We start from the raw sequence: 27,316 nt of genomic DNA, 5'->3' as shown, positions 1-27,316 counted from the left end.
CAAGTCATTGCTCCAAGTGACTTTAAGCTGCCATTCCCCTTATTAAGGAGTCTATTCCACATCCCAGATTTGGAAACACTGAAGCTCAGTGGGAATGAGCAGCTGACTGGGCACCTCTCATACTACCCACATTTATACACATTTCCTGAATATCCTTGCAATAAAATTCTATTACTAAAGATAATCTGTATACCTCTCTTCCCTGCCCTCTAAAAGGACCTAAGTAACAGAGTAACTAACACAGGAAACACACTAACACAGAGGACACACACATGGGCAAATGCAAAATGGAAAAACTGTAACATCACTAATTGGCAGAGGTCAGATGGAAGGTAAGGATTCAGTTTTGAAGTACTGCCTTTGAGGAGACAGCAAAGTAGTCAAATATTATCCAGTAGATTGAAAATACTGAATAAGACTAAGTACAAAGTGTCTAAGTCTCAAAAAGTGTGTACTGGTGGTTCATTTTGATCAAAGTTGAGGCCACAAGAGTAGCTAAAGAAAGTAACTAAGGAAATTAAGAAAAAAAAAAAAAAAAAGAGGAGGAAGATAGAAAATGAAAGGTCACAGTCACTTATGAATTGAGAAGAGCACATAAAACATTCAGAGAAATAGAAGCAATACAAAAATCAAAAAGCCAGAGAAAGAAAAAGCTTCAAGAAACAGATATGAGGGAAATATGAACAGAGAAAAGGTTTCTGATCTTACCAAGCAATGGATGATTATCTGCCTGTAACCTAAAAGCAGTTTCATGGGATAGACAAAGCCTGAGCAAGCTGGAAGGCCGAAATGGAATGAATGAAGCCTTAGAAACAGATTTTGAAGATTCTAGAATTGGGGAACAAAAACATTAGCTTACAGGAATAAAGTCATAAAAGGGGTGGGAAGAGAGACTCAAAGGTCAGGCAAAAGATATAGGGGAAGAGAAGTCAGGATGAGAGTACCTAAGGTAGTTCTTCCTATCAATCATAGAATTTCCACTTTCTCTACAAGTAGATTAAATCTTCTGTGTAAAATTAGATGAAAATAAGAGGGTAGAATAAGAAAGGATGGAAGACAAAAAAAAAAAAAAAAAAGGAGTTCCCGTCGTGGCGCAGTGGTTAATGAATCCGACTAGGAACCATGAGGTTGCGGGTTCAGTCCCTGCCCTTGCTCAGTGGGTTAACAATCCGGCGTTGCCATGAGCTGTGGTGTAGGTTGCAGACACGGCTCGGATCCCGCGTTGCTGTGCTCTGGCATAGGCTGGTGGCTACAGCTCCGATTAGACCCCTAGCCCGGGAACCTCCATATGCCGTGGGTGTGGCCCTAGAAAACGAAAAAAAAAGACCAAAAGAAAAAAAGAAAGGAGTATGTAAATTTAGGGGACTGGAACTCTCTATGAAGCCAAAGAGTTACAAGTTGGCTAACATCCAAAAGCAAATTAGCCCCAAACAATAAACAGCACAGTCATAAAAGAGCTAAAGTAGAAAAAATAATTACATTTAATTCTCCTCCTTTCTTTACTGTTTCCAGATTTGGAACAGCAGTTTGCAAGTTTGTAGACAGGTTATAACTTCTGCTAAAGATGTCTCTTTGATTTTGAAGAGATTGAGGTAAAAGTCAGGAGACAGCTGTTTGTGGTTGGCTAAAGATTTTTTGTTTTGTTTTCTCAAACTGTGCTGAAATAGACATAAAATGCACTCTCTTAACTATCTTCAAGTAAATAATTACGTAGCATTTAGTACCATCACCACTATCCATCTCCACAACTTTTCACCATTCCCAACTAAACTCTACCCACTAAACAACTTCCAATTTTCTCCTCCCCCAGTCCCTGGTAACCATCATTCTACTTTCTGTCTCTATAAATCTGACTCTTCTAACCACCTCATTTAAGTGGAATCACACAATATGACTCCTTTCATGCCTGGCTTCTTCCACTTAGAATTTTTCCAAGATTCATCTATCCTGTATGATGTATCATACTTTCATTCCTTTTTAAGCTTGAATAATATACCAGTGTGTATATATCACATTTTGCTTATCCATTCATTTGTTAAGAGGACACTTGGGTTGCCTCCACCCTTTAGCTATTGTCAATAATGATAACAAACTCTGGTGTACAAATATCTCTTCAAGTCCCTGCTTTCAATTCTTTTGGGTATCTACCTAGAAGTAGAATTGCTGAACGATATGGTAATTGGCATTTAATTTTTTTTTTAATAACTGCACTGTTTTACCTTCCCACAAGCAATGTACAGGGTTCCAACTGCTACACATCCTAGACAGCAATTATTATATTCCAATTTCCTTTGTAACAGCCATCCTAAAGAGTATGAAATGTTATCTCATTGTGGTTCTGATTTGCATTTCCTTAATGATTAGTGATAGTCAACATCTTTTCATGTGCTTATTGTCCATTCGAATATCTTCTTTGGAGAAGTGTCTATTCACATTTTTTGTCCATTTCTATTTGGGTAGTTTTAGCCAAAGATGCTTAAACTGAAACACAAAGCAAGGCTTTCTACATTGCTAGATCTAGCTCCCTAGTCAAGAATAATTAGAACATGCTCTCTAGACCTTTTAGGAAACTAATCATGGAGAAGAGAACCTGGCCTAAATGCAAATCAGCAAAAGAGAAACAACTTCCAGCTTTGTGAGATAAGAGATTCTGCCTTCATAAAGCACCTTCTACCTGATTTCAGCTCTGTAATTTTCAACATCTTTTTCTCTTCTGGCAAATTCTCTACACTGTAGTGATTACATTATGGGTAGCTTTATTACTACTAATAGTAGCTACTTAATAAGTCATAACTGTTATTAACAGATTTACTTTTATTAGTGCTAATAAGCACCATGCTTGATCGTATATGCAGTATCTCCTTTAAAATTAAGTTCTCATCTTCAAAGCTACCAGTTTCATCTTGACTACTGTTAGAAAAGTCATACATCTTTAAAATACATAAACGGTTTTCTCATCTTTTAGTTCTTCGACATTCCTTTTTTAACACTAGAATATAGGTAACCCAGTGCAAGCTGTCCTTTATCCCCTTAGGAAGTTGCGTGTTTCTTCAAATGATGTCAATGATGCCAGACACCTGAAGCACTTGAAACACTTTGGAAACTGTCTTCAGAGATAAATCTTTACCAATGACTTATTTACAATTATTTACTTTCCTATACACTTAGTGTTCAAGATAAAATATGAGGATTTAGTCCCTATGCACTTGAAACTCCTCACTCCCATCCCTACTATATACTAGACAACTGCAATAATCTCAAACAATTGCTACATTAAAAATATAAAACTGACAGAACACTGTAAACCAGCGATAATGGAAAAAAATAAAAATCATTTAAAAAATAAAATAAAAATGTAACTACATTAATAAAAGGGTAACTTCAAGGAAAGTTTAAACTCTGACAATACTAACATTTGTATCATTCAGGGAGTTCTGTACTCCGACTTCTGCTTAATTTTTAGACTTCATTTAATCCTCACAAAACCCAAAGAGAAGTTAATATTATCATCTCCATTTTAAAAGTAAGTATACTGGAGTTCCCATTCTTGCATAGGGGAAACGAATCTGACCAGAAACCATGAGGTTGGAGTTTGATCCCAGGCCTCGCTCAGAGGGTTAAGGATCTGGCGTTGCCATGAGCTGTGGTGTAGGTCGCAGATGTGGCTCAAATCCAGCGTTACTGTGGCTGTGGCATAGGCCTGCAGCTGTAGCTCTGATTTGACCCCTAACCTGGGAACCTCCATATGCCACGGGGGCAGCTCTAAAAAGACAAAAGACCAAAAAAAATAAAGTGAATATACCAAGACTTAAAAAAGTTAAGTAACTTACCTACTACTGCATAGCAGGAAATGGTAGAGCTAAGATAAGAACCAAGAGCTACAGGACACTAAAGCTCTGGCTTTTAACTGTATCCCTAATAATTACCACTTTTTTTAGTAGTAAAATAGATGTAATTTAATTATCTCATGATATATTTACTTTACAGAACCGTATGAAAATTTATGAGGGTTTAGTTAATGAGTGGCACTATAATGAGCTAAAATCCATCTCAGAAAACAGATGCTCTACAATAGATAGAAGACTTTTTATAAGTAAATGAAAGTCTCGTTTTTCAACTCTATCATACCATTTCCTTTTTAGGTTGGTCTCTCTGCCCCAAAATACTCTAAAATTACAATTTCCTGGCAAGGAGCTTTAAAGGAAAGGAAGTTGAGATTTTTTTTTTTCTCCTTCCCTCACACTTTGGAGTCTTTCATTTTTATTTTCTAAGAATTTTTTCACTTACCCTCAACTGGAAAGTGACATGATTCCTTTTAATTTCTTGTAACAAACTATATGAAGTTAACAAATGCTGAAATATACTCCCCAACCCTAAAGACAGGGTACTGTATTTACTTTCTTAATAACTCGTTTTTCAAAAAACACAAATCCAGGAAATGTAGACAATAAAAAGAAAAAAAAAAGCACATTTGAAAATGCCATAACATATTCATAGCCTACTAAAATAATAGTTAAAAGTAGGAGTTTTCATTGTGGCTCAGTGGGTTAAGAACCCAACATAGTGTCCATGAGGATGCAGGTTCAAACCTTGTCCTCACTTAGTGGGTTAAAGATCTGGCATCGTTGCAAGCTACAGAAGAGGTCACATATGCAGCTTGACCCTTGTTGCTGTGGCTGTGGCACAGGTCAGCAAGCTGCAGTTCTCATTCAATCCCAGGCCCAGGAACTTCCATATGCTTCAGGTGCAGCTAAAAAGAAGAAAATAAAAGAAAAACACTTTAAAAATTAGAAGTAATTGTATAAGAAACATGCAGATCTATAAGTCTTATATTATTTAATCCAATAAATAAAGACCCTTAACAACCGCAAACCCGCAGCAAATATAATATTCAATGGAGAAAAGCTGAAAGTCTTCCCTCTAAAATCTAGAACAAGACAAGTTTGCCCACTTTCACCACTTTTATTCAACATAGTAATGGAAGTCCTAGCCACAGTAATCAGACAAACAAAAGAAATAAAAGGTATCCAAATTGGAAGAGAAGAGGTGAAATTGTCACTATATACAGATGACATGATACTGTGTATAGAAAATCCTAAGGACTCCACACAAAAACTACTCCAACTGATCAACAAATTCAGCAAAGTAGCAGGATATAAGATTAATATGCAGAAATCAGTTGCATTTCTATATGCTAACAATGAAATAGTAGAAAAGGAATACAAAAACACAATACCTTTTAAAATTGCACACACATGGAGTTCCCGTCGTGGCGCAGTGGTTAACGAATCCGACTAGGAACCATGAGGTTGCGGGTTCGGTCCCTGCCCTTGCTCAGTGGGTTAAGGATTCAGCATTGCCATGAGCTGTGGTGTAGGTTGCAGACGCGGCTCAGATCCCGCGTTGCTGTGGCTCTGGCGTAGGCTGGAGGATACAGCTCCGATTCGACCCCTAGCCTGGGAACCTCCATATGCCGCGGGAGCGGCCCAAAGAAATAGCAAAAAATAAATAAAAAATTAAAAATAAATAAAATTGCACACACAAAAATCAAATACCTAGGAATAAACCTGACCAAGGAGATGAGAGACTTACATGCCGAGAACTATAAAACATTAATCAAGGAAATTAAAGAGCATTCAAAGAAATGGAAGGATATTCCATGCTCCTGGGTTGGAAGAATTAATATTGTAAAAATGGCCAGACTACCCAAAGCAGTCTACAGATTCAATGCAATCCCTATCAAATTACCCATGACATTTTTCACAATCCAAAAATTTATAGGCAACCACAAAGGACCCAGAACTGCCAAAGCAATCCTGAGGAACAAAAACCAAGCAGCAGGCATAACTCTCCCAGACTTCAGGCAATATTACAGAGCCACAGTCATCAAAACAGTGTGGTACTGGTACCAAAACAGACATACAGACCAATGGAACAGAAGAGAGAACCCAGAAATAAACCCAGACACCTATGGTCAATTAATCTTTGACAAAGGAGGCAAGAACATAAAATGGGGAAAAGACAGTCTTTTCAGCAGGTGGTGCTGGGAAACCTGGACAGCCACACGTAAATCAATGAAGCTGGAACACACCCTCACACCATGCACAAAAATAAGCTCAAAACGGCTTAAAGACAAACATGAGACAAGATACCATCAAATCCTAGAAGAGAACAGAGGCAAAACATTCTCAGATATCAACCTTACAAGGGTTTTCTTGGGTCAGACACTCAAGGAAGCAGAAATAAAAGCAAAAATAAACCAAGGGGACCTAATCAAATTGACCAGCTTTTGCACAGCAAAGGAAATCATAAACACACACACACAAAGACAACAACGGAATGGGAGAAAATATTTTCAAATGATGCAACTGACAAGGGCTTAATCTCTAAACTATACTAACAACTTATACAACTCAACAGCAAAAGAGCCAACAACCCAACTGAAAAATGAGCAAAAGACCTGAATCGACATTTCTCCAAAGAAGATATACAGATGGCCAACAGGCGCATGAAAAAATGCTCAACGTCACTAATTATTAGAAAAATGCAAATTAGGGCTACAGTGAGGTACCACCTCACACCAGTCGGAATGGCCATCAATCACTAACAAGTCAACAAATAGCGAAGGCTGAGTAGGGTGTGGAGAAAAGGCGACCCTTCTACACTGTTGGAAGTACTATGGAAAACTGCATGGGAGTACCTCAGAAAACTAAATATAGAAATACCATGTGACCCAGAATCCCATCCTTGGGCATATATCCAGACAAAACTTTCATTGGAAAAAGTACATGCACCCGTGTGCTCACTGTAGTGCTAGTCACAACAGCCAAGACACGGAAATAACCTAAATGTCCATCCACAGATGAATGGATTAAGAACATGTGGCATATATACAAAATGGAGTACTACTTAGCCATAAAAAAATGCCATTTCATACCAAATGAAGTGGGTCAGAAGGAGAAAGACAAATACCATATGATATCACTTATATCTGGAATCTAATATATGGCACAAATGAACCTTTCCACAGAAAAGAAACTCATGGACTTGGAGAAAAGACTTGTGGTTCCCAAGGGGGAGGGGAAGGAGTGGGATGGGCTGGGAGTCTGAGGTTAATAGATGCAAACTACTGCATTTGGAGTAGATGGGCAATGAGATCCTGCTGAATAGCAGAGGGAACTATATCTGGTCACTCAGGATGGAACATAATGGAGGATAATTTGAGAAAAAGAATGTATATATATATGTGTGTGTGTGTGACTGGGTGACTTTGCTGTGCAGTATAAATTGACAGAAAACTGTAAACCAACTACAATGGAAAAAATAAAAATCATTTTTTAAAAAATAGAAAAAAAAATTTTAACAACCATACCTAGATTTGAGAACTAAAAAGGGAATAGAATCTTTAACTGATCATTAAAAGATACCTCTACATGAAACTTGCCAAGGTCTACTCATGAACCTACCATACAAAAAATCCACTATGATTTGTGCTGAAGAGACTACATACGCTTAAAATCTGAACTTACTCATATGTATTCCTCCTCATTTATTTCCCTACACCTCAAATTTTGAAAATATGAGGTTTTAGTCTCTATACACTCTTAACTCCTCACTCCCATCCTTAGAAGAATATTAGATTAACTGCAATAATTCCAAACATTAAGGCATTAATGAAATGTGAAACTACAATAATAAAAGTGTAACACCAAGGAAAGTTCAAACTCTAACGATACTAATATTTGGATCATTCAATGAGTTCTGTATTTTGATTTCTGCCTAATTTTTACAGGCTTTCATAAATAGAAGTGGGGGACAGGGCTGTAGAGACAGTGGCTGTTTTCAGCTATTTGAAGAGATGGACACTATTTTGCTTGATTTTTCGGGGCAGTTTGATTACTTACACAGCAATAGCACATAGGAAGCCACTTCTCAGGATTTCCCTGACGTCCTTTGTAAATAAGTTAAGGGGAGGAAACTGAGAAATAGTTGATTTTGGTGCTTTGTAAAAATAATTTTTGCTTTTTTAAAATTGAGATTATTTTTACCAGTTTGACTTTTTTTTTTTTTTTTTTGGCCATGCCTGCAGCACATGGAAGTTACCAGGCCAGAAATGGAACCCATGCCATGGCAGTGACCTGGGCTGCTGTGCCACAAAGCAACACCCCTGTTTGATTTCCTTTTTTTTTTTTTTTCCATTTTTGGCCACCCTGCAGCATATGGAATTCCCAGGCCTAGGATCATATCTGAACCACAGTCATGACCTAAGCCACAGCAGCGACAACACCAGATCCCCAACCCACTGTGCTGGGCCGGGGTTTGAACCTATGACCAAAGACACTGCCAATCCTGTTGCACCACAGCAGTAATTCCTGATTTTTTTTTTAAGAAATAAAAATAAAATTTTAAAATTCTAGTTGTGTCTAATACATAAAAAGATCAATCATCATAAGAAAGATAAATAGGCTAAATAGTTAAACCACAGAAATTAAAAGTAAACTACTACAAATGTAATTCACCATATTTGAACAAGTATATAAAAATACCTCTGAAACTCCAACTCACTTTGGTAATACTATGAGTCCTAAAAATCTGAGTTAAGCTCCAGAATGACATATTTTTTTTCCTTTTCTTTCTTTTTTTTTTTTTTCTTTCTGTTTTTTAGGGCCACACCTGCAGCATATGGAAGTTCTTTGGCTAGGGATCTAATCGAAGCTTCAGGTGCCAGCCTACACCACAGCCACAGCAACGCCAGATCCGAGCCATGTCTGGGACCTACACCACAGCTCATGGCAACACTGAATCCTTAACCCACTGAGCAAGGCCAGAGATTGAACCTGCATCCTCACGGATACTAGTCGGGTTCATTTCCACTAAGCCACAACAGGAACTCCCAAAAGGACAGAAAGTTTTTTAACTTGGGAATTCTGTGAGGTTTTTAAGGTTAAAAAAACCTTGGGGGGGGGGAATTGATGCAAAAAACACCTGGTTATTTTCATATTAAATTTTAGTAATTTAAGAGTAAGTTTGAGTAAGTTTTTCTCTCCTTCTTCAACACATAATAATGTTCTTAATCAAAAGGTGATTTAAAGATGTACCATGAACCCAGAAGAGGACAAGCCTCTGGTAAGCAAAAATGACACAAAGAGCATGTACTTCACTCTGGGAAAAGCAGAGCTACTATTAGCTCAGATCATTATTCCTAAGATAAGCTGCAGTTTAGAGAAAAGCTTAGCAATGAGAAGTGACAGATGACAGTAAAACATGAGTATAGATTTAGGAAAAAAACAGCTATAAGAAGCAACAAAGCTAACATACCAAAAAGGCATACTTGACTGTTTCTATAAACTAAAACTATGAACAGCTCCATGAACTTTTTTATAGCTTTTTATGAACTAAAATTTATTTTCAAAATAATTTTGAGTAATCAAAAAAAGCAAATGATTTACCTCAGAAGACTGAGTCAAGTGTCCTCACTTTGGAATGAAGTTCCATCAAAACTGGTTGTTTTAAAAGTGTTTTTAAAACATTTTAAGAGTATAATGCTTGAAGTGTTTTACTTCATTTATTTGGAAAATCCATTATGGGAACACCACACTTTCCAGTTATGCTGAAAATCTTTAAAGTTATCACCATATCACTATTTTGGGAGACTGTTTCACATCACATGACCTTTTTATAAATATTAATTAAAGCTGGCTAATCAGGTGCTATAAATGGGAGGGTGATCCCATTTTCTTATCATGAACTGGTACTTGATTTCTCTCCTGTCAGAAGAAAAGAGAAAAAGACCTCTGAAGTATACAATGAGACTCAAGTGCACTGAAGGAAAAAATCTACCAGGAAAAGAATATTATCAAAATACTTTTTTCTCAAGAGTTAATTAATTAGTACATATATTTTTAATTTCCACTGGAATTTTAAGAAATTCCATTGCTACATATCATCTCTGTTTTTTCAAAATTCTTAGGAAATTACACAAACTATAAATAAATTTATTCAGAGCAATCATTTCTCTCACATCTCTTTCTATGATCCAGATTTCACTAATTATCAAAAATGTCTGAATAGATATTATCATTGGAAAATGGTTACTGACTGCTATTTGATTGCAGTGACAGACTAATTCACATACCAACTTACAAGTGCAACCTAATATATTTTAATACAGTAAGTAACTACACCAAAAATAATTCTTTCTAAAGTTAGGACACAGTGGCAAATGTAACTTACCAGCTATGTCACTGAGAGAAATATCTTATTTATTCAAAAGCACAAAAACACTTAACAAGAGGGGCTAATAGTAAAACTAAAAGGGAGTATATCTAATATCTGGATGTGCTTCATTTTACAATTCATCATACTGTAGTCAGCTAGGGCTGGATTTAATAAAGCAGCCTCAACAGGCCCTTGAATTTCATTTGTTTGTCCACAGATATACTTTCATATATGCAAGTCAAGAAGGGCCAAAAGGAGTACCTTAAAAAAATAAGCCTGAAATCTGATCTATCACTAGTAGTGTTATCTGTCTTGGATTCTTATATTTTCTCTTTTTCATTTAAGAAAAGAAGAAACTAGGTCACCTGAAACATTTAGAGGTGAGAAAGAAGTGAGGCTGGATATTAAGATAACAGTGGGTCAAACTGTAACTAGAGTAAGATAGAGAGAACCAAAGATAAAAATCCACTCTAAACAGTCTCTACCACAGAATTTGTCTCTACATGTCCAATTTCTGACTCAAATTTAGAAACATAAATGTATGGTAAAGACTAGACCATAGTTTGAAACAATGAGTCAGTTCTCCTACCTATAAATAAAACACCATTTTAAATAACACCTTATTAGTGCCCAGGTTAGGGTCTTGAAATACTATCTGTCCCTAAAAGTAGGGCGTACTGGAGAAGGCTGACTCCAGATCTAGGACAGGAGATGGACAAGATGAACCTTGAATATCTTATCACAGCAAACAGCAAAGAAGCTGTCAAAGAGCACTAGGGTCATGTTGTCTCCTGAAGAGATTATCACTGATTAAAGGCAGGGCACTTTGAGCTTCAGCAAAAGTAACTGCAATGGATTAAAATCCATCAAATACATCTATATCTATCCACTCATAATCACATTTAAAAATGAAAAAGGAGTTCCCGTCATGGCTAAGTGGTTAACGAATCCGACTAGGAACCAGGAGGTTGCAGGTTCGATCTCTGGCCTTGCTCAGTGGGTTAAGGATCTGGCATTGCCGTGAGCTGTGGTGTAGGTTACAGACGCGGCTCAGATCCCCACGTTGCTGTGGCTCTGGCGTAGGTCAGTGGCTACAGCTCCGATTCAACCCCTAGCCTGGGAACCTCCATGTGTCGCAGGAGTGGCCCAAGAAATGGCAAAAAGACAAAAAAAAAAAAAAAAAGAACTGGTCCTCTTTGGAAGAAGAGAGGGATATGATTCATTGTCTTGAAAACAGGTAAATAAAGGGAAAGATTCAAGCATTTTTCTCATCTTTCATTTATAAACTATACCACTATACCACTGCATTAACTGAGGATGAGAAAAGTGACTCTCTTCCACACCCACGGCACGCTCAAGTTCCCAGGCCAGGTACTGGACCCAAGCCACAGCAGTGATAACACTAGGTCCTTAACCTGCTGGGTGACCAGGGAACTCTGAAAAGTGACTCTATAAAATTATTCCAACTGATAAATGAAAACAAAGTGGTGTATTTAGAATTTTACTGTTTTGCAATGCTCAAGGAATTAACAGAAACAAGCATTAACTATCAACAGCTGCTAACATGGCAAAAAAGAGAGGCAACCAGACATTAAGTGACTCGTATAGTCTTACCAAACACCACCTGTAATAATGCCTAAGGGACTGAACTTGAGCCTGATCCAGTCTCTGGATCCGGCTGCCCACTTGCGGGAAATATGGAGGACCAAGGAATACGCTGAACTGTGCCTTGAGCAAGCAATCAGCAAAATCCAAGCTGTGGGAAACTACAATTCAAAGAGCCTAGGTTCCTCAACAGGAAAAGAAAAGAGATGGAGGACCAATCTAAAGATTAAAAACAACAACTCATATAAAAGCTATTTTTAATCAACAAGACCAACCTACAGTGTTTAGCAATGCACATTTAAGTTATGACTACAGAAGTCAAGACAATGGTTATATATGGGGAAAGGTGGCTGCGGCTGGGCTTCTAGAGAGGGTGACAAAGTTCTATTCTTAACTGGTGATTAGAAAGGTGTCTTCCATGCAGTAATTCATCAAACCACAAATTTGTTTTTTACTGATGTTTTATTTTGCAATAAAAAAGTTTAAATAACAGGTCACCTGAACATTCTAACATCCAACAAAGGCTTGACATCTAACAAAGGCTTGGTATGTTTCCCATTCTCTAGTCTAATGTGATGAAAACAAGAGGTTGAAAAAAGAAGTCAGTGCCCATCATATCCTTCCTACCCACTTCTTTTAAGGGAACCACCTAAAATCACATTTTGGGCCAAAGAGACTCATAGTCCTAGAAGTTCAGAATTCTAAGAAAGAGACTATAGATACTCAACTGGTTCCTCTGCCAGCCTTTCTCTATCCCCCAAGTTGCTCAAACCCAAAACCTAGGAGCCAGAATTGACTCCTTTTTCCTCATTCCCCACATTTACTTTATCAGTAAGTCCTTTATTTCTAATTCCAAAATATCACCTAACTCTGTCCACTTCTCTCCATCACCACAGACTTCACCATTTCTAACCAAGAACTACTGCAGTAGCTTCCTCACTTGTTTCCCTGCTTTTATTCTTAACCCTCTACAACTTGTTCTACCCAAAGCAACCAGGGTGATCTTTTAAAAACATAAACTGCTTAAAATTCCACTTACAACCCTTTAATGACAGCCGACTACGCTGACTTAAATCCAAATTCCTTTCCATGGCCTGCTTCATCGAATCCTTGCCCATCTCTCTGACCTCATCTCCAACCACTTTCTCCCATTCTACAGCCCATAGTGGCCTCATTTCAATTCCTCCCACACACTAAACTCTTTCCCACCTCCAGCACTTCTCATAGCTTTTCCCTGTGCCTTAAATACTCTTTCCAGCTATTCATACAGAATACTTCTCAACCTCAGGCTCATGGCTTAAATACTATCTGCTCTGTGAAGACTCCTTCAACTGCCCTATTAAGCAAGTTCCACCATTTTTCTCTATCAATACATACCGCTTCTACTCTTCAACAGTATATGTTCTAAGAGGCCCAAGATCTCATCTGTTTCATTTAACAATATACTCAGCATCTGGCATTTAAAAGGCAATCAATTATGCAGAAAAAGTCCAACAACTATTCATGATCAAAACTCTTAAAAAAGTGGGTATAGAGGGAATATACCTTAATATAATAAAAGTCATTTACAACAAACCCACAGCAAACATAATACTCAATGGAGAAAAGCTGAAAGTCTTCCCTCTAAAATCTAGAACAAGACAAGTTTGCCCACTCTCACCACTTTTATTCAACATAGTATTGGAAGTCCTAGCCACAGCTATCAGACAAACAAAAGAAATAAAAGGCATCCAAATAGGAAGGGAAGAGGTAAAACTGTCACTGTATGCAGATGACATGATACTTCGCATACAAAATCCTAAGGACTCCACACAAAAACTACTCCAACTGATCAACAAATTCAGCAAAGTAGCAGGATATAAGATTTTTTTTTTTAGGATATAAGATTAATATGCAGAAATCAGTTGCATTTCTATATGCTAACAATGAAATAGTAGAAAAGGAATACAAAAATACAATACCTTTTAAAATTGCACACACAAAAATCAAATACCTAGGAATAAACCTGACCAAGGAGATGAGAGACTTACATGCCGAGAACTATAAAACATTAATCAAGGAAATTAAAGAGCATTCAAAGAAATGGAAGGATATTCCATGCTCCTGGGTTGGAAGAATTAATATTGTAAAAATGGCCAGACTACCCAAAGCAGTCTACAGATTCAATGCAATCCCTATCAAATTACCCATGACATTTTTCACAATCCAAAAATTTATAGGCAACCACAAAGGACCCAGAACTGCCAAAGCAATCCTGAGGAACAAAAACCAAGCAGCAGGCATAACTCTCCCAGACTTCAGGCAATATTACAGAGCCACAGTCATCAAAACAGTGTGGTACTGGTACCAAAACAGACATACAGACCAATGGAACAGAAGAGAGAACCCAGAAATAAACCCAGACACCTATGGTCAATTAATCTTTGACAAAGGAGGCAAGAACATAAAATGGGGAAAAGACAGTCTTTTCAGCAGGTGGTGCTGGGAAACCTGGACAGCCACACGTAAATCAATGAAGCTGGAACACACCCTCACACCATGCACAAAAATAAGCTCAAAACGGCTTAAAGACAAACATGAGACAAGATACCATCAAATCCTAGAAGAGAACAGAGGCAAAACATTCTCAGATATCAACCTTACAAGGGTTTTCTTGGGTCAGACACTCAAGGAAGCAGAAATAAAAGCAAAAATAAACCAAGGGGACCTAATCAAATTGACCAGCTTTTGCACAGCAAAGGAAATCATAAACACACACACACAAAGACAACAACGGAATGGGAGAAAATATTTTCAAATGATGCAACTGACAAGGGCTTAATCTCTAAACTATACTAACAACTTATACAACTCAACAGCAAAAGAGCCAACAACCCAACTGAAAAATGAGCAAAAGACCTGAATCGACATTTCTCCAAAGAAGATATACAGATGGCCAACAGGCGCATGAAAAAATGCTCAACGTCACTAATTATTAGAGAAATGCAAATCAAAACTACCAAGAGGTACCACCTCACACTACTCAGAATGGCCATCATTAATAAGTCCACAAAGAACAAATGCTGGAGAGAGTGTGGAGAAAAGGGAACCCTCCTGCACTGTTGGTGGAAAACAGTATGGAGGTTCCTCAGAAATCTATACATAGATAGAACTATCATATGATCCAGCAATCCCACTCTTGGGCATATATCTGGACAAAACTCTACTTAAAAGAGACACGTGCACCTGCATGTTCATTGCAGTACTGTTCACAATAACCAAGACACAGAAACAACCTAAATGTCCATCAACAGATGATTGGATTAATACGATGTGGTATAGATACACAATGGAATACTACTAAGACATAAAAAAGAACAAAATCATGCCATTTGCAGCAAGATGGATGGAACTAGAGACTCTCATCCTGAGCGAAGTAAGTCAGAAAGACAAAGACAAATACCATATGATATCACTTATATCTGAAATCTAATATATGGCACAAATGAACCTTTCCACAGAAAAGAAAATCATGGACATGGAGAACAGACTTGTGGTTGCCAAGAGGGAGGGGGAGGGAGTGGGAAGGACTGGGAATTTGGGGTTAATAGATGCAAACTATTGTCTTTGTAATGGATAAGCAATGGGATCCTGATGTACAGCACTGGGAACTATGTCTGGTCACTTGTGATGGATTAGGATAATGTGAGAAAAAGAATGTATACATGTATATGTGACTGGTCAACTCACTGTGCAGTAGAAAATTGACAGAACACTATAAATCAGCTATAATGGAAAAAATAAAGGTCATTATAGGAGTTCCCGTCATGGCTCAGTGGTTAACGAATCCAACTAAGAACCATGAGGTCGCAGGTTTGATCCCTGGCTTTGCTCAGTGGGTTAAGGATCCGGCTTTGCAGTGAGCTGTGGTGTAGGTTGCAGACGCAGCTTGGATCCTGCGTGTCTCACAGGCCTGCGGCTACAGCTTTGATTAGACCCCTAGCCTGGGAACCTCCATATGCCACAGGTGCAGCCCTAGAAGAGACAAAAAGACCAAAAAAAAAAAAAAGTCATTATAAAAAAATAAAAGGTAATCATTTAATAATTACTGAATATATGAATAAATGACCAAATTAATGAATTCAAGGATGACAGCCAATCAGTGAGTAAAGAAAGTCAGTTTTCAGAAAGAAAAAGGAGAATGGGTCAACCCAGAAGACTGGAAAAATAATGTGGCTCCAGGGAGAAAGAGTCAAGAAAAGTTGAGGAAGGCTCCTACAGAGTCGCTGCTTTTTCCTGGGTCCCAGTGCACATACAACTTTGTGTTCTCCCTCCAAGAGTGGAGAGTCTGTTCCCCCCAGTCCTGTGGAGCTCCCACACTCAAGGTACACTGGCCTCCAACTCCAAATACTCTCGGGGTTCCTTCTCTGAAGGCCAGACCCCCAGGCTAGGGAGCCTGATATGGGGCTCTGAACTCTTACTCCTATGGGTGAAACTCTGTGACATAATTATTTTCCAGTTTGTGGGTCACCCACCCAGCAGGTAAGGAATTTGATTACATCACAAAAGCACCCCCTACTGTCTTTCTGTGGTTTCCTCTTTGTCTTTAGGTAGAGAATATCCTTTTTGTTAGGTTCCAGTCTTTTTTTGTCACTGGTTGTTCAGTAGTTAGTTGTGATTTTTGTATTTTCAGGAGAGGAGGTGAGCTCAAGTCCTTTTACTCTGCCATCTTGTCTCCCCTCCCTACATTCTGTATTTTGAATAGAGAAACTACTCATAGAATCACACATGCTCAACAATTTCCCCAATTTTGTAAGTGTGTATGTGTATAATCAAGATACTAATATTTATATCAACATATCTGAAAAGTTTATCTTGCCTCTTTACTAAGATGTCTGGTATCATATAAAATCTATAGACTAATTCAGAACTCACATACAATACTACCATGTGTACGCCTGTATCATCATTAATGCTAAGAGCTTTCTGCAATTCTCATTTGTCTATTAAGTCATTTTTTTAAGATGTATCCTTTGATGTACTTTTAAGCAGTTCAAGGTAATCTGTACCTTAATTTCATGGCATGCAAACAATGGACTTATTTTTAATTTTCGTACATATCCGTTTACATATATGTTACTTTCATTTATTTGACTTAAGAGTCTACATAGAAAAAAAGCTGTAAGAAGACATTTCAAATATAGACTCTTTGTTCTATAACATGAGCTGAAAGTTTCTTCAAATCAGAATAATCCTAACATATGAGGCAATTCAAACAAAATCACAACAGGAAAGAAGCTTGGGAATAAAAAAGAAAATTTATATCAGATAGTATAAATTTTCTCTTTAGAAGAAAAAGCCAAAGACCTTTGGTAGATAGAGAGGGTGGAGCTGGTAGGGAGTCAGAAATTGAGGTCATCATAATTACAGTGGGATATTTCCAGTGCATGGGGTCATTCTAAACCAGAAGGCAAAAGAACTTTTGCCTCAAAGAAATCTTCATGAACTACATTTTCCTTTACAAACTCTGTCAGTCACCATGGGTAATTTCTCATTTTCCCATACTTTAATTGGGACATATAAAAAGTGTTCAAAATACAGTCATTTCTAAATAATGGTTTTCTCTCTTCCCTTTACCTCTTCTCTTTTTAGACTCTTAAAAATATCTCTATTATATGTACAGCTCGTGACAATTATACCACTTTGAATTCCTTTGGCAATGCCCTCATCAAGCTTTTAGGTATCAGGAAGAGTGCTGAAAATGAAAGGTTTCCTCACTGTAACAACTACATATACCAACAATGTTTTTTCAAACTACAGATCATAACTGATTTTCAAACTGCAGATCACATCATGAAAATAATTTGGTGGGTCATGAATAGCGACTTTTCAATGAACTCGATCAGAATTAAAAATAGAAAAATATCAGAAAACATGGCAGAAAGTACATTTCATGAAAATCCTATTTTAATTTATATATATATATATTGGTCTGTACTGGGTCTCATCATTAGATTTTTTTTTTAAAAAATTCAAAGTCAGAATATATGATGGCCTGATGTGACAGAACCTCTAGCTCTACACAGACTTCTTTGAAACCAGAAACATTAAATTCTAAGCACAATCCCCCCCCCCATAAACAAATGAGAAGTGCTCAATTTAAACCAATTATTATTAAAGCTTCACTAATACACATTTCTGGAATGCATACAAGAATTTTTTGGGATTACTTCAGAAAAAAAATTTCAACCTAGCTGTGTTTAACATATGTTTACCTTTTTCTTTACATTTCCAACAAATTCCAAAAGTACTAGTATATGCTCTATCTCGGCCCCTTAAAGAACAATAGATAAATTAATCATTGCCTAGAGTTGAATAAGATGGAGTTTATCTCCTTTCTGAATGTGCAGCTGGGGTTTGCTCACCAGGAACTGCTCCAAATGTTGTCATACTCCTCTCTCCAGGAAGGAAAAGCCAATTGATTGTTCCCATTTACAGGGCCTAAATCAATTCTAATGGAGTTGGTGCCATCGTGGATTAACCAAGAAAAGCCAAAGTGAGGACAGATATGCTTTAGGGACCAAGTCATTAATGCAAAGAAATGCTCCTGTTTGCTGGATTATTCTCCCACTGGACCACTTAGAACACCTCTTCCACTTGCCTGCCTCTAAAGTTGGAAGATTCCCCCAACTCCCTGAGGCCACTGCCTTTGTTTTTAAGAGTTCTTCAAGTTCATCTTCTTAAAGACAACTCCAGCTCCCCAGATTGTGAATCTCTCTGATAATAAGCACACAAGAATTTTACTTTCTAACATTTATCTCTGTTCCTAATTTCCAGCCTAAGGTCAGAGCCACTGATGCTACAGGCAGATATGGGCTCTTCATGCTGAGGAACATATAATTACCTTCTACCTTACCCTTCTATACCCTTTTCCCTTTACCTTGGCTTTTTCATTCCATGATAATCTATCTTCTGACTGATAATCCATTCACTCAGAGCAATACTTTCTTTCCCTTATGAAATGATTGTTTTCTTACCTTCACTCTTCATCTGTGTGAATGCACTTTGTAACCCTAACATTTTGACTTCGATCTTCAACTATACGTCCTCCAAACTAACTACCTTTTCACAGTTAAAAAAAAAAAAAATTTTTGCCATAGAATCCAACTATAGCTGAAATCAAAGAACCCTCCTTATCTTGAGAGTAAATAAGCTAAAGGAGTTTACTTTCTTATTATCCATCCAGTGTTTTCACTGTTCCACATTGACTTGTCCTCCAATTATAACTTAATCAATGAATTTTTAATTTTAAATAATTGTTAATCTTATAACCTAACAGGAATAAGGCCTATTTGGTAAAGTCTATCTTTCCAGCAAAGATATTCCATCCTCTCTTTGACAAGTACTGGCTATAACTACCTACCCTCCAGCAGCAAGTGTTCTCATGCTGCCCATCTATCTATCATAAGAGACCTACCTTCCCTTCTGTGAATGTTCTACTTGGAGAAGAGCCTGTGTTTGGTCACTTCCCCTTCTACCTACCAAAACTTACCTATTCTGTGATCATTTCTTTGCCATCCAGTAGTTTCCCTACAAAGCAATCTGATAAGCTCAACCTACCAAAATACTAACAATTAATAACCATTTAATGGATTTCTCCTCTCAGATGGACTTCATTTCAATAAGGACTTTTAAAGCCCTCTGTGAAAGAACTGTTAAGGAAATCTGGGGAATCTAAAAGCCATTCTGATCCTCAAGTCAGTGCCATGGGTGACCACATCTATTGCCTATGTTTAACGCGAGCCTTGCTGGGGAAACCAAATCAATAATGTGAAGGTAAGAGGGACCTAACAGACCATCCAGTCACTAGATTCTCAGATCTGGCTGCACACTGGAATCTCTAACTCCCAGATGATACCCAAAGAAGCAAATTTCAAAGTCAGTGACAAAGCTGGGCCTAACACCCAGGCCCAATGCTATGTCAGATATATTAGACAGTACATTGAAAGTATAAAGACAAGTATGGAAATGACAAATACACAATTCGGAACAGTGACAACCCTTTGGGGGTTGGGAGGGGATGCAATTGAGAAGAAATATACTTAGGGGGCTTCAATTGCATTGGTGATATTTTATTTCTAGAGCTGGGTAGTGACAGGTAAGTATTTACTAAATTAGTCCCCATTATCTTTTGGATGTCTAAAATTCTGAAATTAAAAAAAGAACAATTTGAAGATGAATATTCAAATGGACATCATATGAGGAATACAGAGAGGTATCTTAGGCTAGATTGTACTCAAATAAGATACTTTATGAAGCAGGTCTTGAAGAATGAATAAAACATAGATTACTGGCAAAAGATAACACAAACTTTTCTAAAGGAAACACAAAGGCAAAGGTGGAAGTACCTAGCCTATAACCTACTTAAAGAACAACAGGGAAACTTTAGAAGGGCAGATTCAGCTTGGAGAAGTAACTAAAGGCTGGGGGTTAAAGTTGAGAACAAGTGAGGGGGGACCTTGTCAACTAGTGAGCCCCAATCCAAAAAAAAATAAAAAGAGTAGCATGACTGAAGTGATGTTTTAGCAAAATAAATCAGAAGCCACATGCAGGATGAACTAAAGCAGTGTTCTGTGAATCGTTAGGTTCTGTAGGACCCCAAAAGGAGAACTGAAGGAAGTAAGGCACTGGGAACCAGGTTCTGGTGCCCTGACTCTACTCCAAAGAACGCCCTTGTGCTGTTGAAATATTTCTGCTATTAAAATTTTTTGATAATCACTGGATTACAGTGCCTAATTGGAAAGCACCGCTATAAATCAACAGTGAGGATCTTAAAACCCTGGAATGGGGTAGTAGGCATGGAAATTAAAGCGGGGGGGAATGAATCCACAGACTTTTTGATGAAAAATTTGACAGGATCTAGTGACAAACTAAATAGGATAATGAAAGAATGGAGCTACATGAAAAAATCAAAAATACTAACTCAGCACACAGACTTGATCATCAGTAACATACATGTGACCATGTAAAAATGTCTGCGCCTCAAGTAAGTGCTACTCAAGGCAGAAAATAAAAGTGGCATTCTTACAGGGATTAAGAAGAAAACAAGCAAAAGGGACCAGAAGATTATAGAAAGAGATGACCACCACATCATGGAATGCTAAGAAAGCAAGACAGAGTTCTGAAAAAGAGGCATCACTGTCTATAATGAGAGGGTGCACAACCCTTGGAGCCCATCAGGCCCAGGGTTCTGGCACCTTCTCCACCTGATCAAGTTATTTAATCTCTCCAGGCTTCATTTAATAAAGAAAATACAAAGAAACAACTACTATTATGAATCACTGTGCTAAGTGCTTTACATATGACCTCATTTTTCTCCTCAAATCACACTTTACAGATGAAGAAATTTAAGTCTGACCTAGCATAATAAGCTACAGAGCCAAGATTCCTATTTCTTGGGACAATAAAGTATAAAAATGTAAACACAGGCATTCCCTGATGGCCTAGCAGTTAAGGATTCTGCACTGTCACTGCTGGGGTTTAGGTTCAATCCCTAGCCCAGGAACTTCCATATGCCTGGAGGGCACAGCCAAAAAAAAAAAAAAAAAAGAATACATATATAAAATTCCTGGCAAATAGTAAGACCTCAAAAAAGGCAGCTATATTTCATTATTAGAGGGTAATGATTAAGGGGGAAACACAAAACCTCACTGTCAGTTATCCCTGCCATAGCCTTCTACGTGACAAACTCTCTTAGTGTCCTTGCCTATAAAACAGGATTAATGTCTGTAATCCTAACGACTCTATAAGGCTGCTATAAAGATTAAATGATATTACAAAAAAGAAAATGTTATGAAAAAATATGAAGAGATATTCAAATACATGGGATTGCCACATATCTTTAGCTCTTTAGAAATGCTTTCCTGGATCAACATCAGTCTCTCTGAAAAGAGCTAAAAATAAGTTGCTCAAATGTGTAACCACCACTTTGAAAAGTATAAGTCAGCATGGAATGCTGACATATACCACACACACCTCCCCCCACCCCTCCAGGCTCTCCCGTGTCCCTGCAGGGGCAGGGGTTCTCCAACACCCAGAGTGAAACTCTGATAACTTAGAGCAGAGCTAATCCATACAGAGCTTCTACTTCCATTCAGAGCTGTTCACCTTGGCCTTAAAGTACTATCGCTGAGGTGCCCCTTACAGCCATTCGGAAACAAAATGGGGGAAAATCTGTATCCAGTTTTCTTCTATAGTATTAAAACTGGGTACCCAATCAATATTAGAATTGGGATGTTGCAGAATGCCAGAAAAGAATCTATCAAGGGCTCTGCATGACAGCAGGTCTCTTTTGGAAACTTCTTCACAACCCCCCTTTCGCACCTGAACAGATGGTTTCCAAGCCTCAAGGCTCACATGTCCAGTGACACAATTCACAACAGCTCACAGAGTTTCTATCTTTTTAATTATTTCATGTTCTTGAATATACCACCTTTCACCTAAACTCTCTAGGTATCAAAACACTCTAGTCCTCACCAAAAGCATCATCTGGGAGAGAGATTAATACTCTTATTTTATAAATGAAAAATGAAAGACTTAAATCTTTTATCCAATATCAGTGGACTGATTCATTGTTGGGTGTGGGGACGCACATTGAGAATAAATATCTATGGAAAGCCTTGATTTAGCTTCCCAAGAGCACTTCAAATATCAGTTCAAAAGTACCTACTGTGTACTCTTACACATCCAGTATATCAAAGAATAAATATAAACAGTAAATACCAAAGCATCACTGTTTTTACATGCTAAAAAAAAAACAAAAAAAAAACAAACAAACCTGTATGGGGGGTGGGGTTCTAATTTAAGATTTCTGTCTTGCATCCATAAATACTTTTGAACGTGTGGAGGAAGGGGGAGGAACACCTGTCAGTGCAGCACATCTGCAATAAGTTTTACAGACACTGTAGCTAACAGACACTGTAGCTATTAATATTTAATTCCTTGAAGTGTAAGTAAACAGCCTGCTTTCTCAAAAAAAGGGGGGTGCATATTATGGAAAACATTTGACAAGAAAGCCTATAGTAAGAAGTCCAATAATTTCCTAGTTTTACGTCCCCCAGCTTCGTGAACTTGCCACGAGGGAAAACTCTGCCCGCCCCAGGAGTCCAGCCGCCGGGCGCCCGGCGCTGCCCACCGACTTTCCACGCGCTCCAGGCCCGGCGGGCCGCGGGGAAAACGAGACTCGGCCTCCCTCAGGGTCCCCTCGCCGCACGGACAGACGCGGCCCTACACTCGGACCGGCCTCGAGACCCCCGGAGCTCCAGGCTCCCGGCCCGGCAGTCAGGGAGGGGGTTGCGATCCAGCCCGGCCTAGCCGCCCCCGCCCAGCGGCCGCCGGCACCGCCTCCCTCCTTCTCCTTGCTCCCCGCGTTCGTTACCTCTTGGGCGCCGGCGGCTGCTCCATGGCGGCCGGGGGTAGAAGGAGGGACCAGGTGGGCGGCGAAGGCCGGAGTCGGGCAAGGAGCCGAGGAACCGGCCAGCCGAGCCCAGGGAACCACAGAGGGAAACTCCAGGAACTCGGACCAACTTTCCCGTAACTCCGCGGCGGATCCCCCTCCCGCTTGCGAAAGCGGCTCCTCCCGGCCCGCCCCGCCCCTCCGCCGGGGGCCGCCGTCCTGGGAGGGTGGGCGGAGCCGGCCGCGGCCCAGGCGTGGTAGGCGGAGCCAGGCGCCGGGGAGGGCAGTCAGTGGGCGGGGCCGGGGGCGGAGGCAAGGGGCCAGCCACTGGGCGGGGAGGAGAGAAAAGGAGCTGGGATTGGAATGGGGAGAGGGTGAGGCCTAGTCGGGTCCCAGAGCCTCTGCTTGCTGGCCTGGGGCATTCCTTTGAAGTGGGCCAAAGCTGCCGCTCCTCACTTGCCTTCATTGCTTTTGCCCCAATCAGATTTGACTCATTTCACTGGATTTCTCAAGAATACCTCCCAAACATCTTCAGCAGCCTTTTGAAGTACTGCTAGCTGCCGACACTTCCCTCTCTAGTTCTCTTTATAATTATTGGTTATGTTTTCCCCCAGCCATCCCCCACTACTAGGGGTGCTTCTGGAAGTTCTTGTTTGATTTTAATTGTGGACAAACTCCTCGCAATAATTATGTCTAATTACAAAGAAAATAATTACTGCAGTGAGATCTCTCATGCACTGGATTCAGTGCACTGCTGGCAAACCTGTCGCAGATTATGGTACATAGAAAAGTACTCAAGAAGAGTTTCTTTCCTTCCCTTTTGCCACCCTCACCCTCACCTGTCCCCAAGACATTTGTAATTTGACTCCTTCATGCATCCATATTGTGTGTGTACCATTTAACCTTAAATTTCATCTATAGAGGGTTTTGTTTTTGTTTTTCGTTTTTTGTTTTTCTTTTCTTTTCTTTCTTTTTTTTTTTTAGGGCCTCACCCACAGCATATGGCCAGGCTAGGGGTTGAATCAGAGGTGTAGCTGCTGGCCTACACCACAGCCACAGCAACACAGGATCCAAGGCACATCTGTGCCCTTCTCCACAGCTCACAGCAACACCAGATCCTTAACCCACTGAGCAAGGTTAGGGATCAAACCTGTGTCCTCATGGATACAAACATGCTTCGTTAACCGCTGAGCCATAACAGGAACTCCTAGATATCTTTCTTATGACCTTACATGGTGCTATGTAATGACCTAGCTTGTTTTTGTCAGAAATTGTCATGATGAAGATTAAAACAAAAGATATGAAGAGAATGTTGTGAACATTAATCCAAATTACACTTATGTATGGAGACTGTCCTTCTTTTACATTATTTTAAGTTTTTTCTATGTAATAAAATTACATGATTTATTTTCAAACCATTTTATTCTCCCCCTAAACTTAAAGTTTGTTAAGGCCATTTCCTGTTTGTTTAGGTCATTTTTAAAATTATAGTTGATTTACAATGTTGTGCCAATTTCTGCTGTCAGCAAAGTGACCCAGCCGTGTGTGTGTGTGTGTGTGTGTGTGTGTGTGTGTATGTGTATACACATACCTCTTTTTCTTGTATTATCTTATAATATCTATTATAAGACCATTCAACTCATTGTTGAAACCTAAAGTCAAATTCTATGGACAGGAGAGATTATTACAGAATTTATACTTGTTTGCATTTATTAAAGATCCACAGTCTAACAGTTCAGAAGTAACAAGACAATCATTAAGATGTCAAAGCTAGGAAAAACCTTCGAAATTACTTCATTCTGTCCCTCACACTCACCCTCACTTCCATGCTCTAGTCCCATCTCCTTATACTTTATCAGAAAAAAATCTCTTTCAGGGAATATCATTGTATCTTTTTTGAAAACTGACACATTTTTAATGGGCTCAAATTATAACACGTTTTTTTTTTTTGGTCTTTGTAGGTTCACACCTGCAGCATATGGAAGTTCCCAGGCTAGGGGTCGAATCAGAGCTACAGCTGTCAGCCTACACCACAGTCACAGCAATGCCAGATCAGAGCCACATCTGGGACCGACACCACAGCTCACAGCAACATTGGATCCTTTAACCCACTGAGCGAGGCCAGGGATCATACCCGCATTCTCATGGATAGTAATCAGATCCCTTACAGCTGAGCCACAGTGGAACTCCAAAATTATAATATACTTTAAAAGATGGATTAAATTGTGTTACTAACCTTAATCTCATGGAAGCCTTTCCCAATCAAACCAGCCAAACCACCACCCCACTACCTCCAACACTTCAATTATGAAAGAGATGCCTCTCTTCCATGTCCCCATAATCCACTCTACTGGCTTTTTTAGGATTCTTATCACACTGTATTGAAGTTCTATTTATTTGACTGTCATCTCAACCCAACTGTGAGTCTGTTGAGAACCAGACTGTCTTTATTCTCTCCTATCCCTTGCATAACAAGTACCTGACACACAGCAAGGGCACCAGATTGGGTAGCTTCCTTTTACTTCCTTAGATTCACTCTCCATCCTTCTCCATCTGCTCTTTGCCCTGGGGCCAACCTGTATGACTGGCATCATTGGGCTCTCAGCTCTCTGACTTACGTTTGAGTCGGATGATAGGGAGACCCAGTAGGAGATCATGTAAGGGAGAAAAGAATGTAATTTCAGGCTATTTATTCCCCTGGTTCCTTTCCTGCAAGGTCTCCTAGGGCCCAACTCTCCTAATCCCTTTGGGCCTGAGGGTGGTGACTGCTCTGCAATTCTCTGGATTCCTCCTCTATTCCCCACATCCCCTAGACCTCAACCCTCCTCCCATGGCCCTAATTTGAGTGTAACTTCTAAAGGGTTTTCTACTGGATTAAATTGATAGACACCCATAAAGAAGGTTTGTGGAAGGAAGAGGAATAATATCAGAAAGTAAATATCTGAGGTCTCCCCTCAACCCAAAAGGGAGAGCGCTAACAATTGTTGTGTGACCCCAATGGGATCAGACACTTGGCCCACATGCTCTCATTAAACCCTTGAAACTGCCTTGTTTGCTAGTTATTTCTGCTTTAAGTGAAGAAATTCCCTCCAAATGGGTGGAGGGAATTATCCTAGGCCACACAGAAAATCTGCATTCTAACCCATGCCCTTATAACTCCAAAGCCATGCCTTATCCCCCTGTAAGTCATTCAATAAATGCTAACTGAGCACTCATGTATGCAGGCACTGTCGTGGGCACTGGGGATCCATGAGTAAAGAAATTTGACAAAAATCCCTGTCCTTGTGTTGTTTACATTCTGGTTGGTGAAACATAGTAAGACAAATAAGTAATCAAAAATGTTCAGTACTGAGGGAGTGCTTGCTATGGCAAAGTGAGTTAGGAATCCGACTGCAGTGGCTCGGGCTGCTACAGAGGTGTGGGTTCTACCCTGTCTTGTGCAGTGGGGTAAAGGATCCAGTGTTGTGGCAGCTGCAGCTCGAATTCAATCCCTGGCCCGGGGAACTTCTATATGCCTCTGGTGTGACCATGAAACAAGTATATATGTGGATGTATATAGTACTGACATCCGCTAGGACGAAAAATAAAAAAGAAGAAAGAGAAAATAAAGTGGAGGGGAAGGGATGGAACTTGGAAAGCGTGGCCAGAGGGGGCCTTCATGAGAGGGTGATTGAGGAGGAAGAGCAGAGGAGAGCCCTGCTGAGCACTGTAGGAAGATAACTGTGAGGCCAAGGGAACACTTAGTGCTACAGCCCCGAGGCCAGGGGGCCTGGTGTGTTCTGTGTTACTGAATAAAAGGAATTGTTTTTCCCCTGATTTACTCAGGGAAGAAAAAAAAGAAAAAAAAGACTCAACTCTCTGTTTTAATTTGTCTATGGCAAGCCAGCCTGGGGATTCCAAGAAGGAAAGCATAGAAATCATCTTTCAACTTGCAAATAAGAAGCAGCAGCACTCATGAACAAAAGAAAGCTGGAGGAAAATTTGAGATTCAGATAAGGGTCACTCAGCTTCACTTAACTGTGAAAGCAGCATAATCTGTTCTTGCTTCTGACCTTCCAA

The 27,316-nt window shown here is 39.3% G+C and overlaps 1 protein-coding gene across 2 annotated transcripts in view; it reads right to left on the bottom strand.

Annotated features, from left to right (window-relative positions):
• STK3 (serine/threonine kinase 3) overlaps positions 1-23,474 on the bottom strand; it is a 291,654-nt gene extending 268,180 nt beyond the window's left edge. The window contains exon 1 of one of the 2 annotated variants that reach the window (XM_047783544.1): positions 23,240-23,474. In XM_047783544.1, coding sequence (XP_047639500.1) covers positions 23,240-23,265 — 26 coding nt within the window. In that variant the 5' untranslated portion in view covers positions 23,266-23,474. The remainder of the gene's footprint in view (positions 1-23,239) is intronic. The other variant, XM_047783543.1, reaches the window with a different exon arrangement.
• Positions 23,475-27,316: the final 3,842 nt, after the last annotated feature.

Source organism: Phacochoerus africanus, chromosome 6, assembly GCF_016906955.1.
Source record: "Phacochoerus africanus isolate WHEZ1 chromosome 6, ROS_Pafr_v1, whole genome shotgun sequence".
Lineage (NCBI taxonomy): Eukaryota > Metazoa > Chordata > Mammalia > Artiodactyla > Suidae > Phacochoerus > Phacochoerus africanus.
The sequence above is the reverse complement of the archived record's forward strand: the minus strand, read 5'-3'. Positions and strand labels throughout refer to the sequence as shown.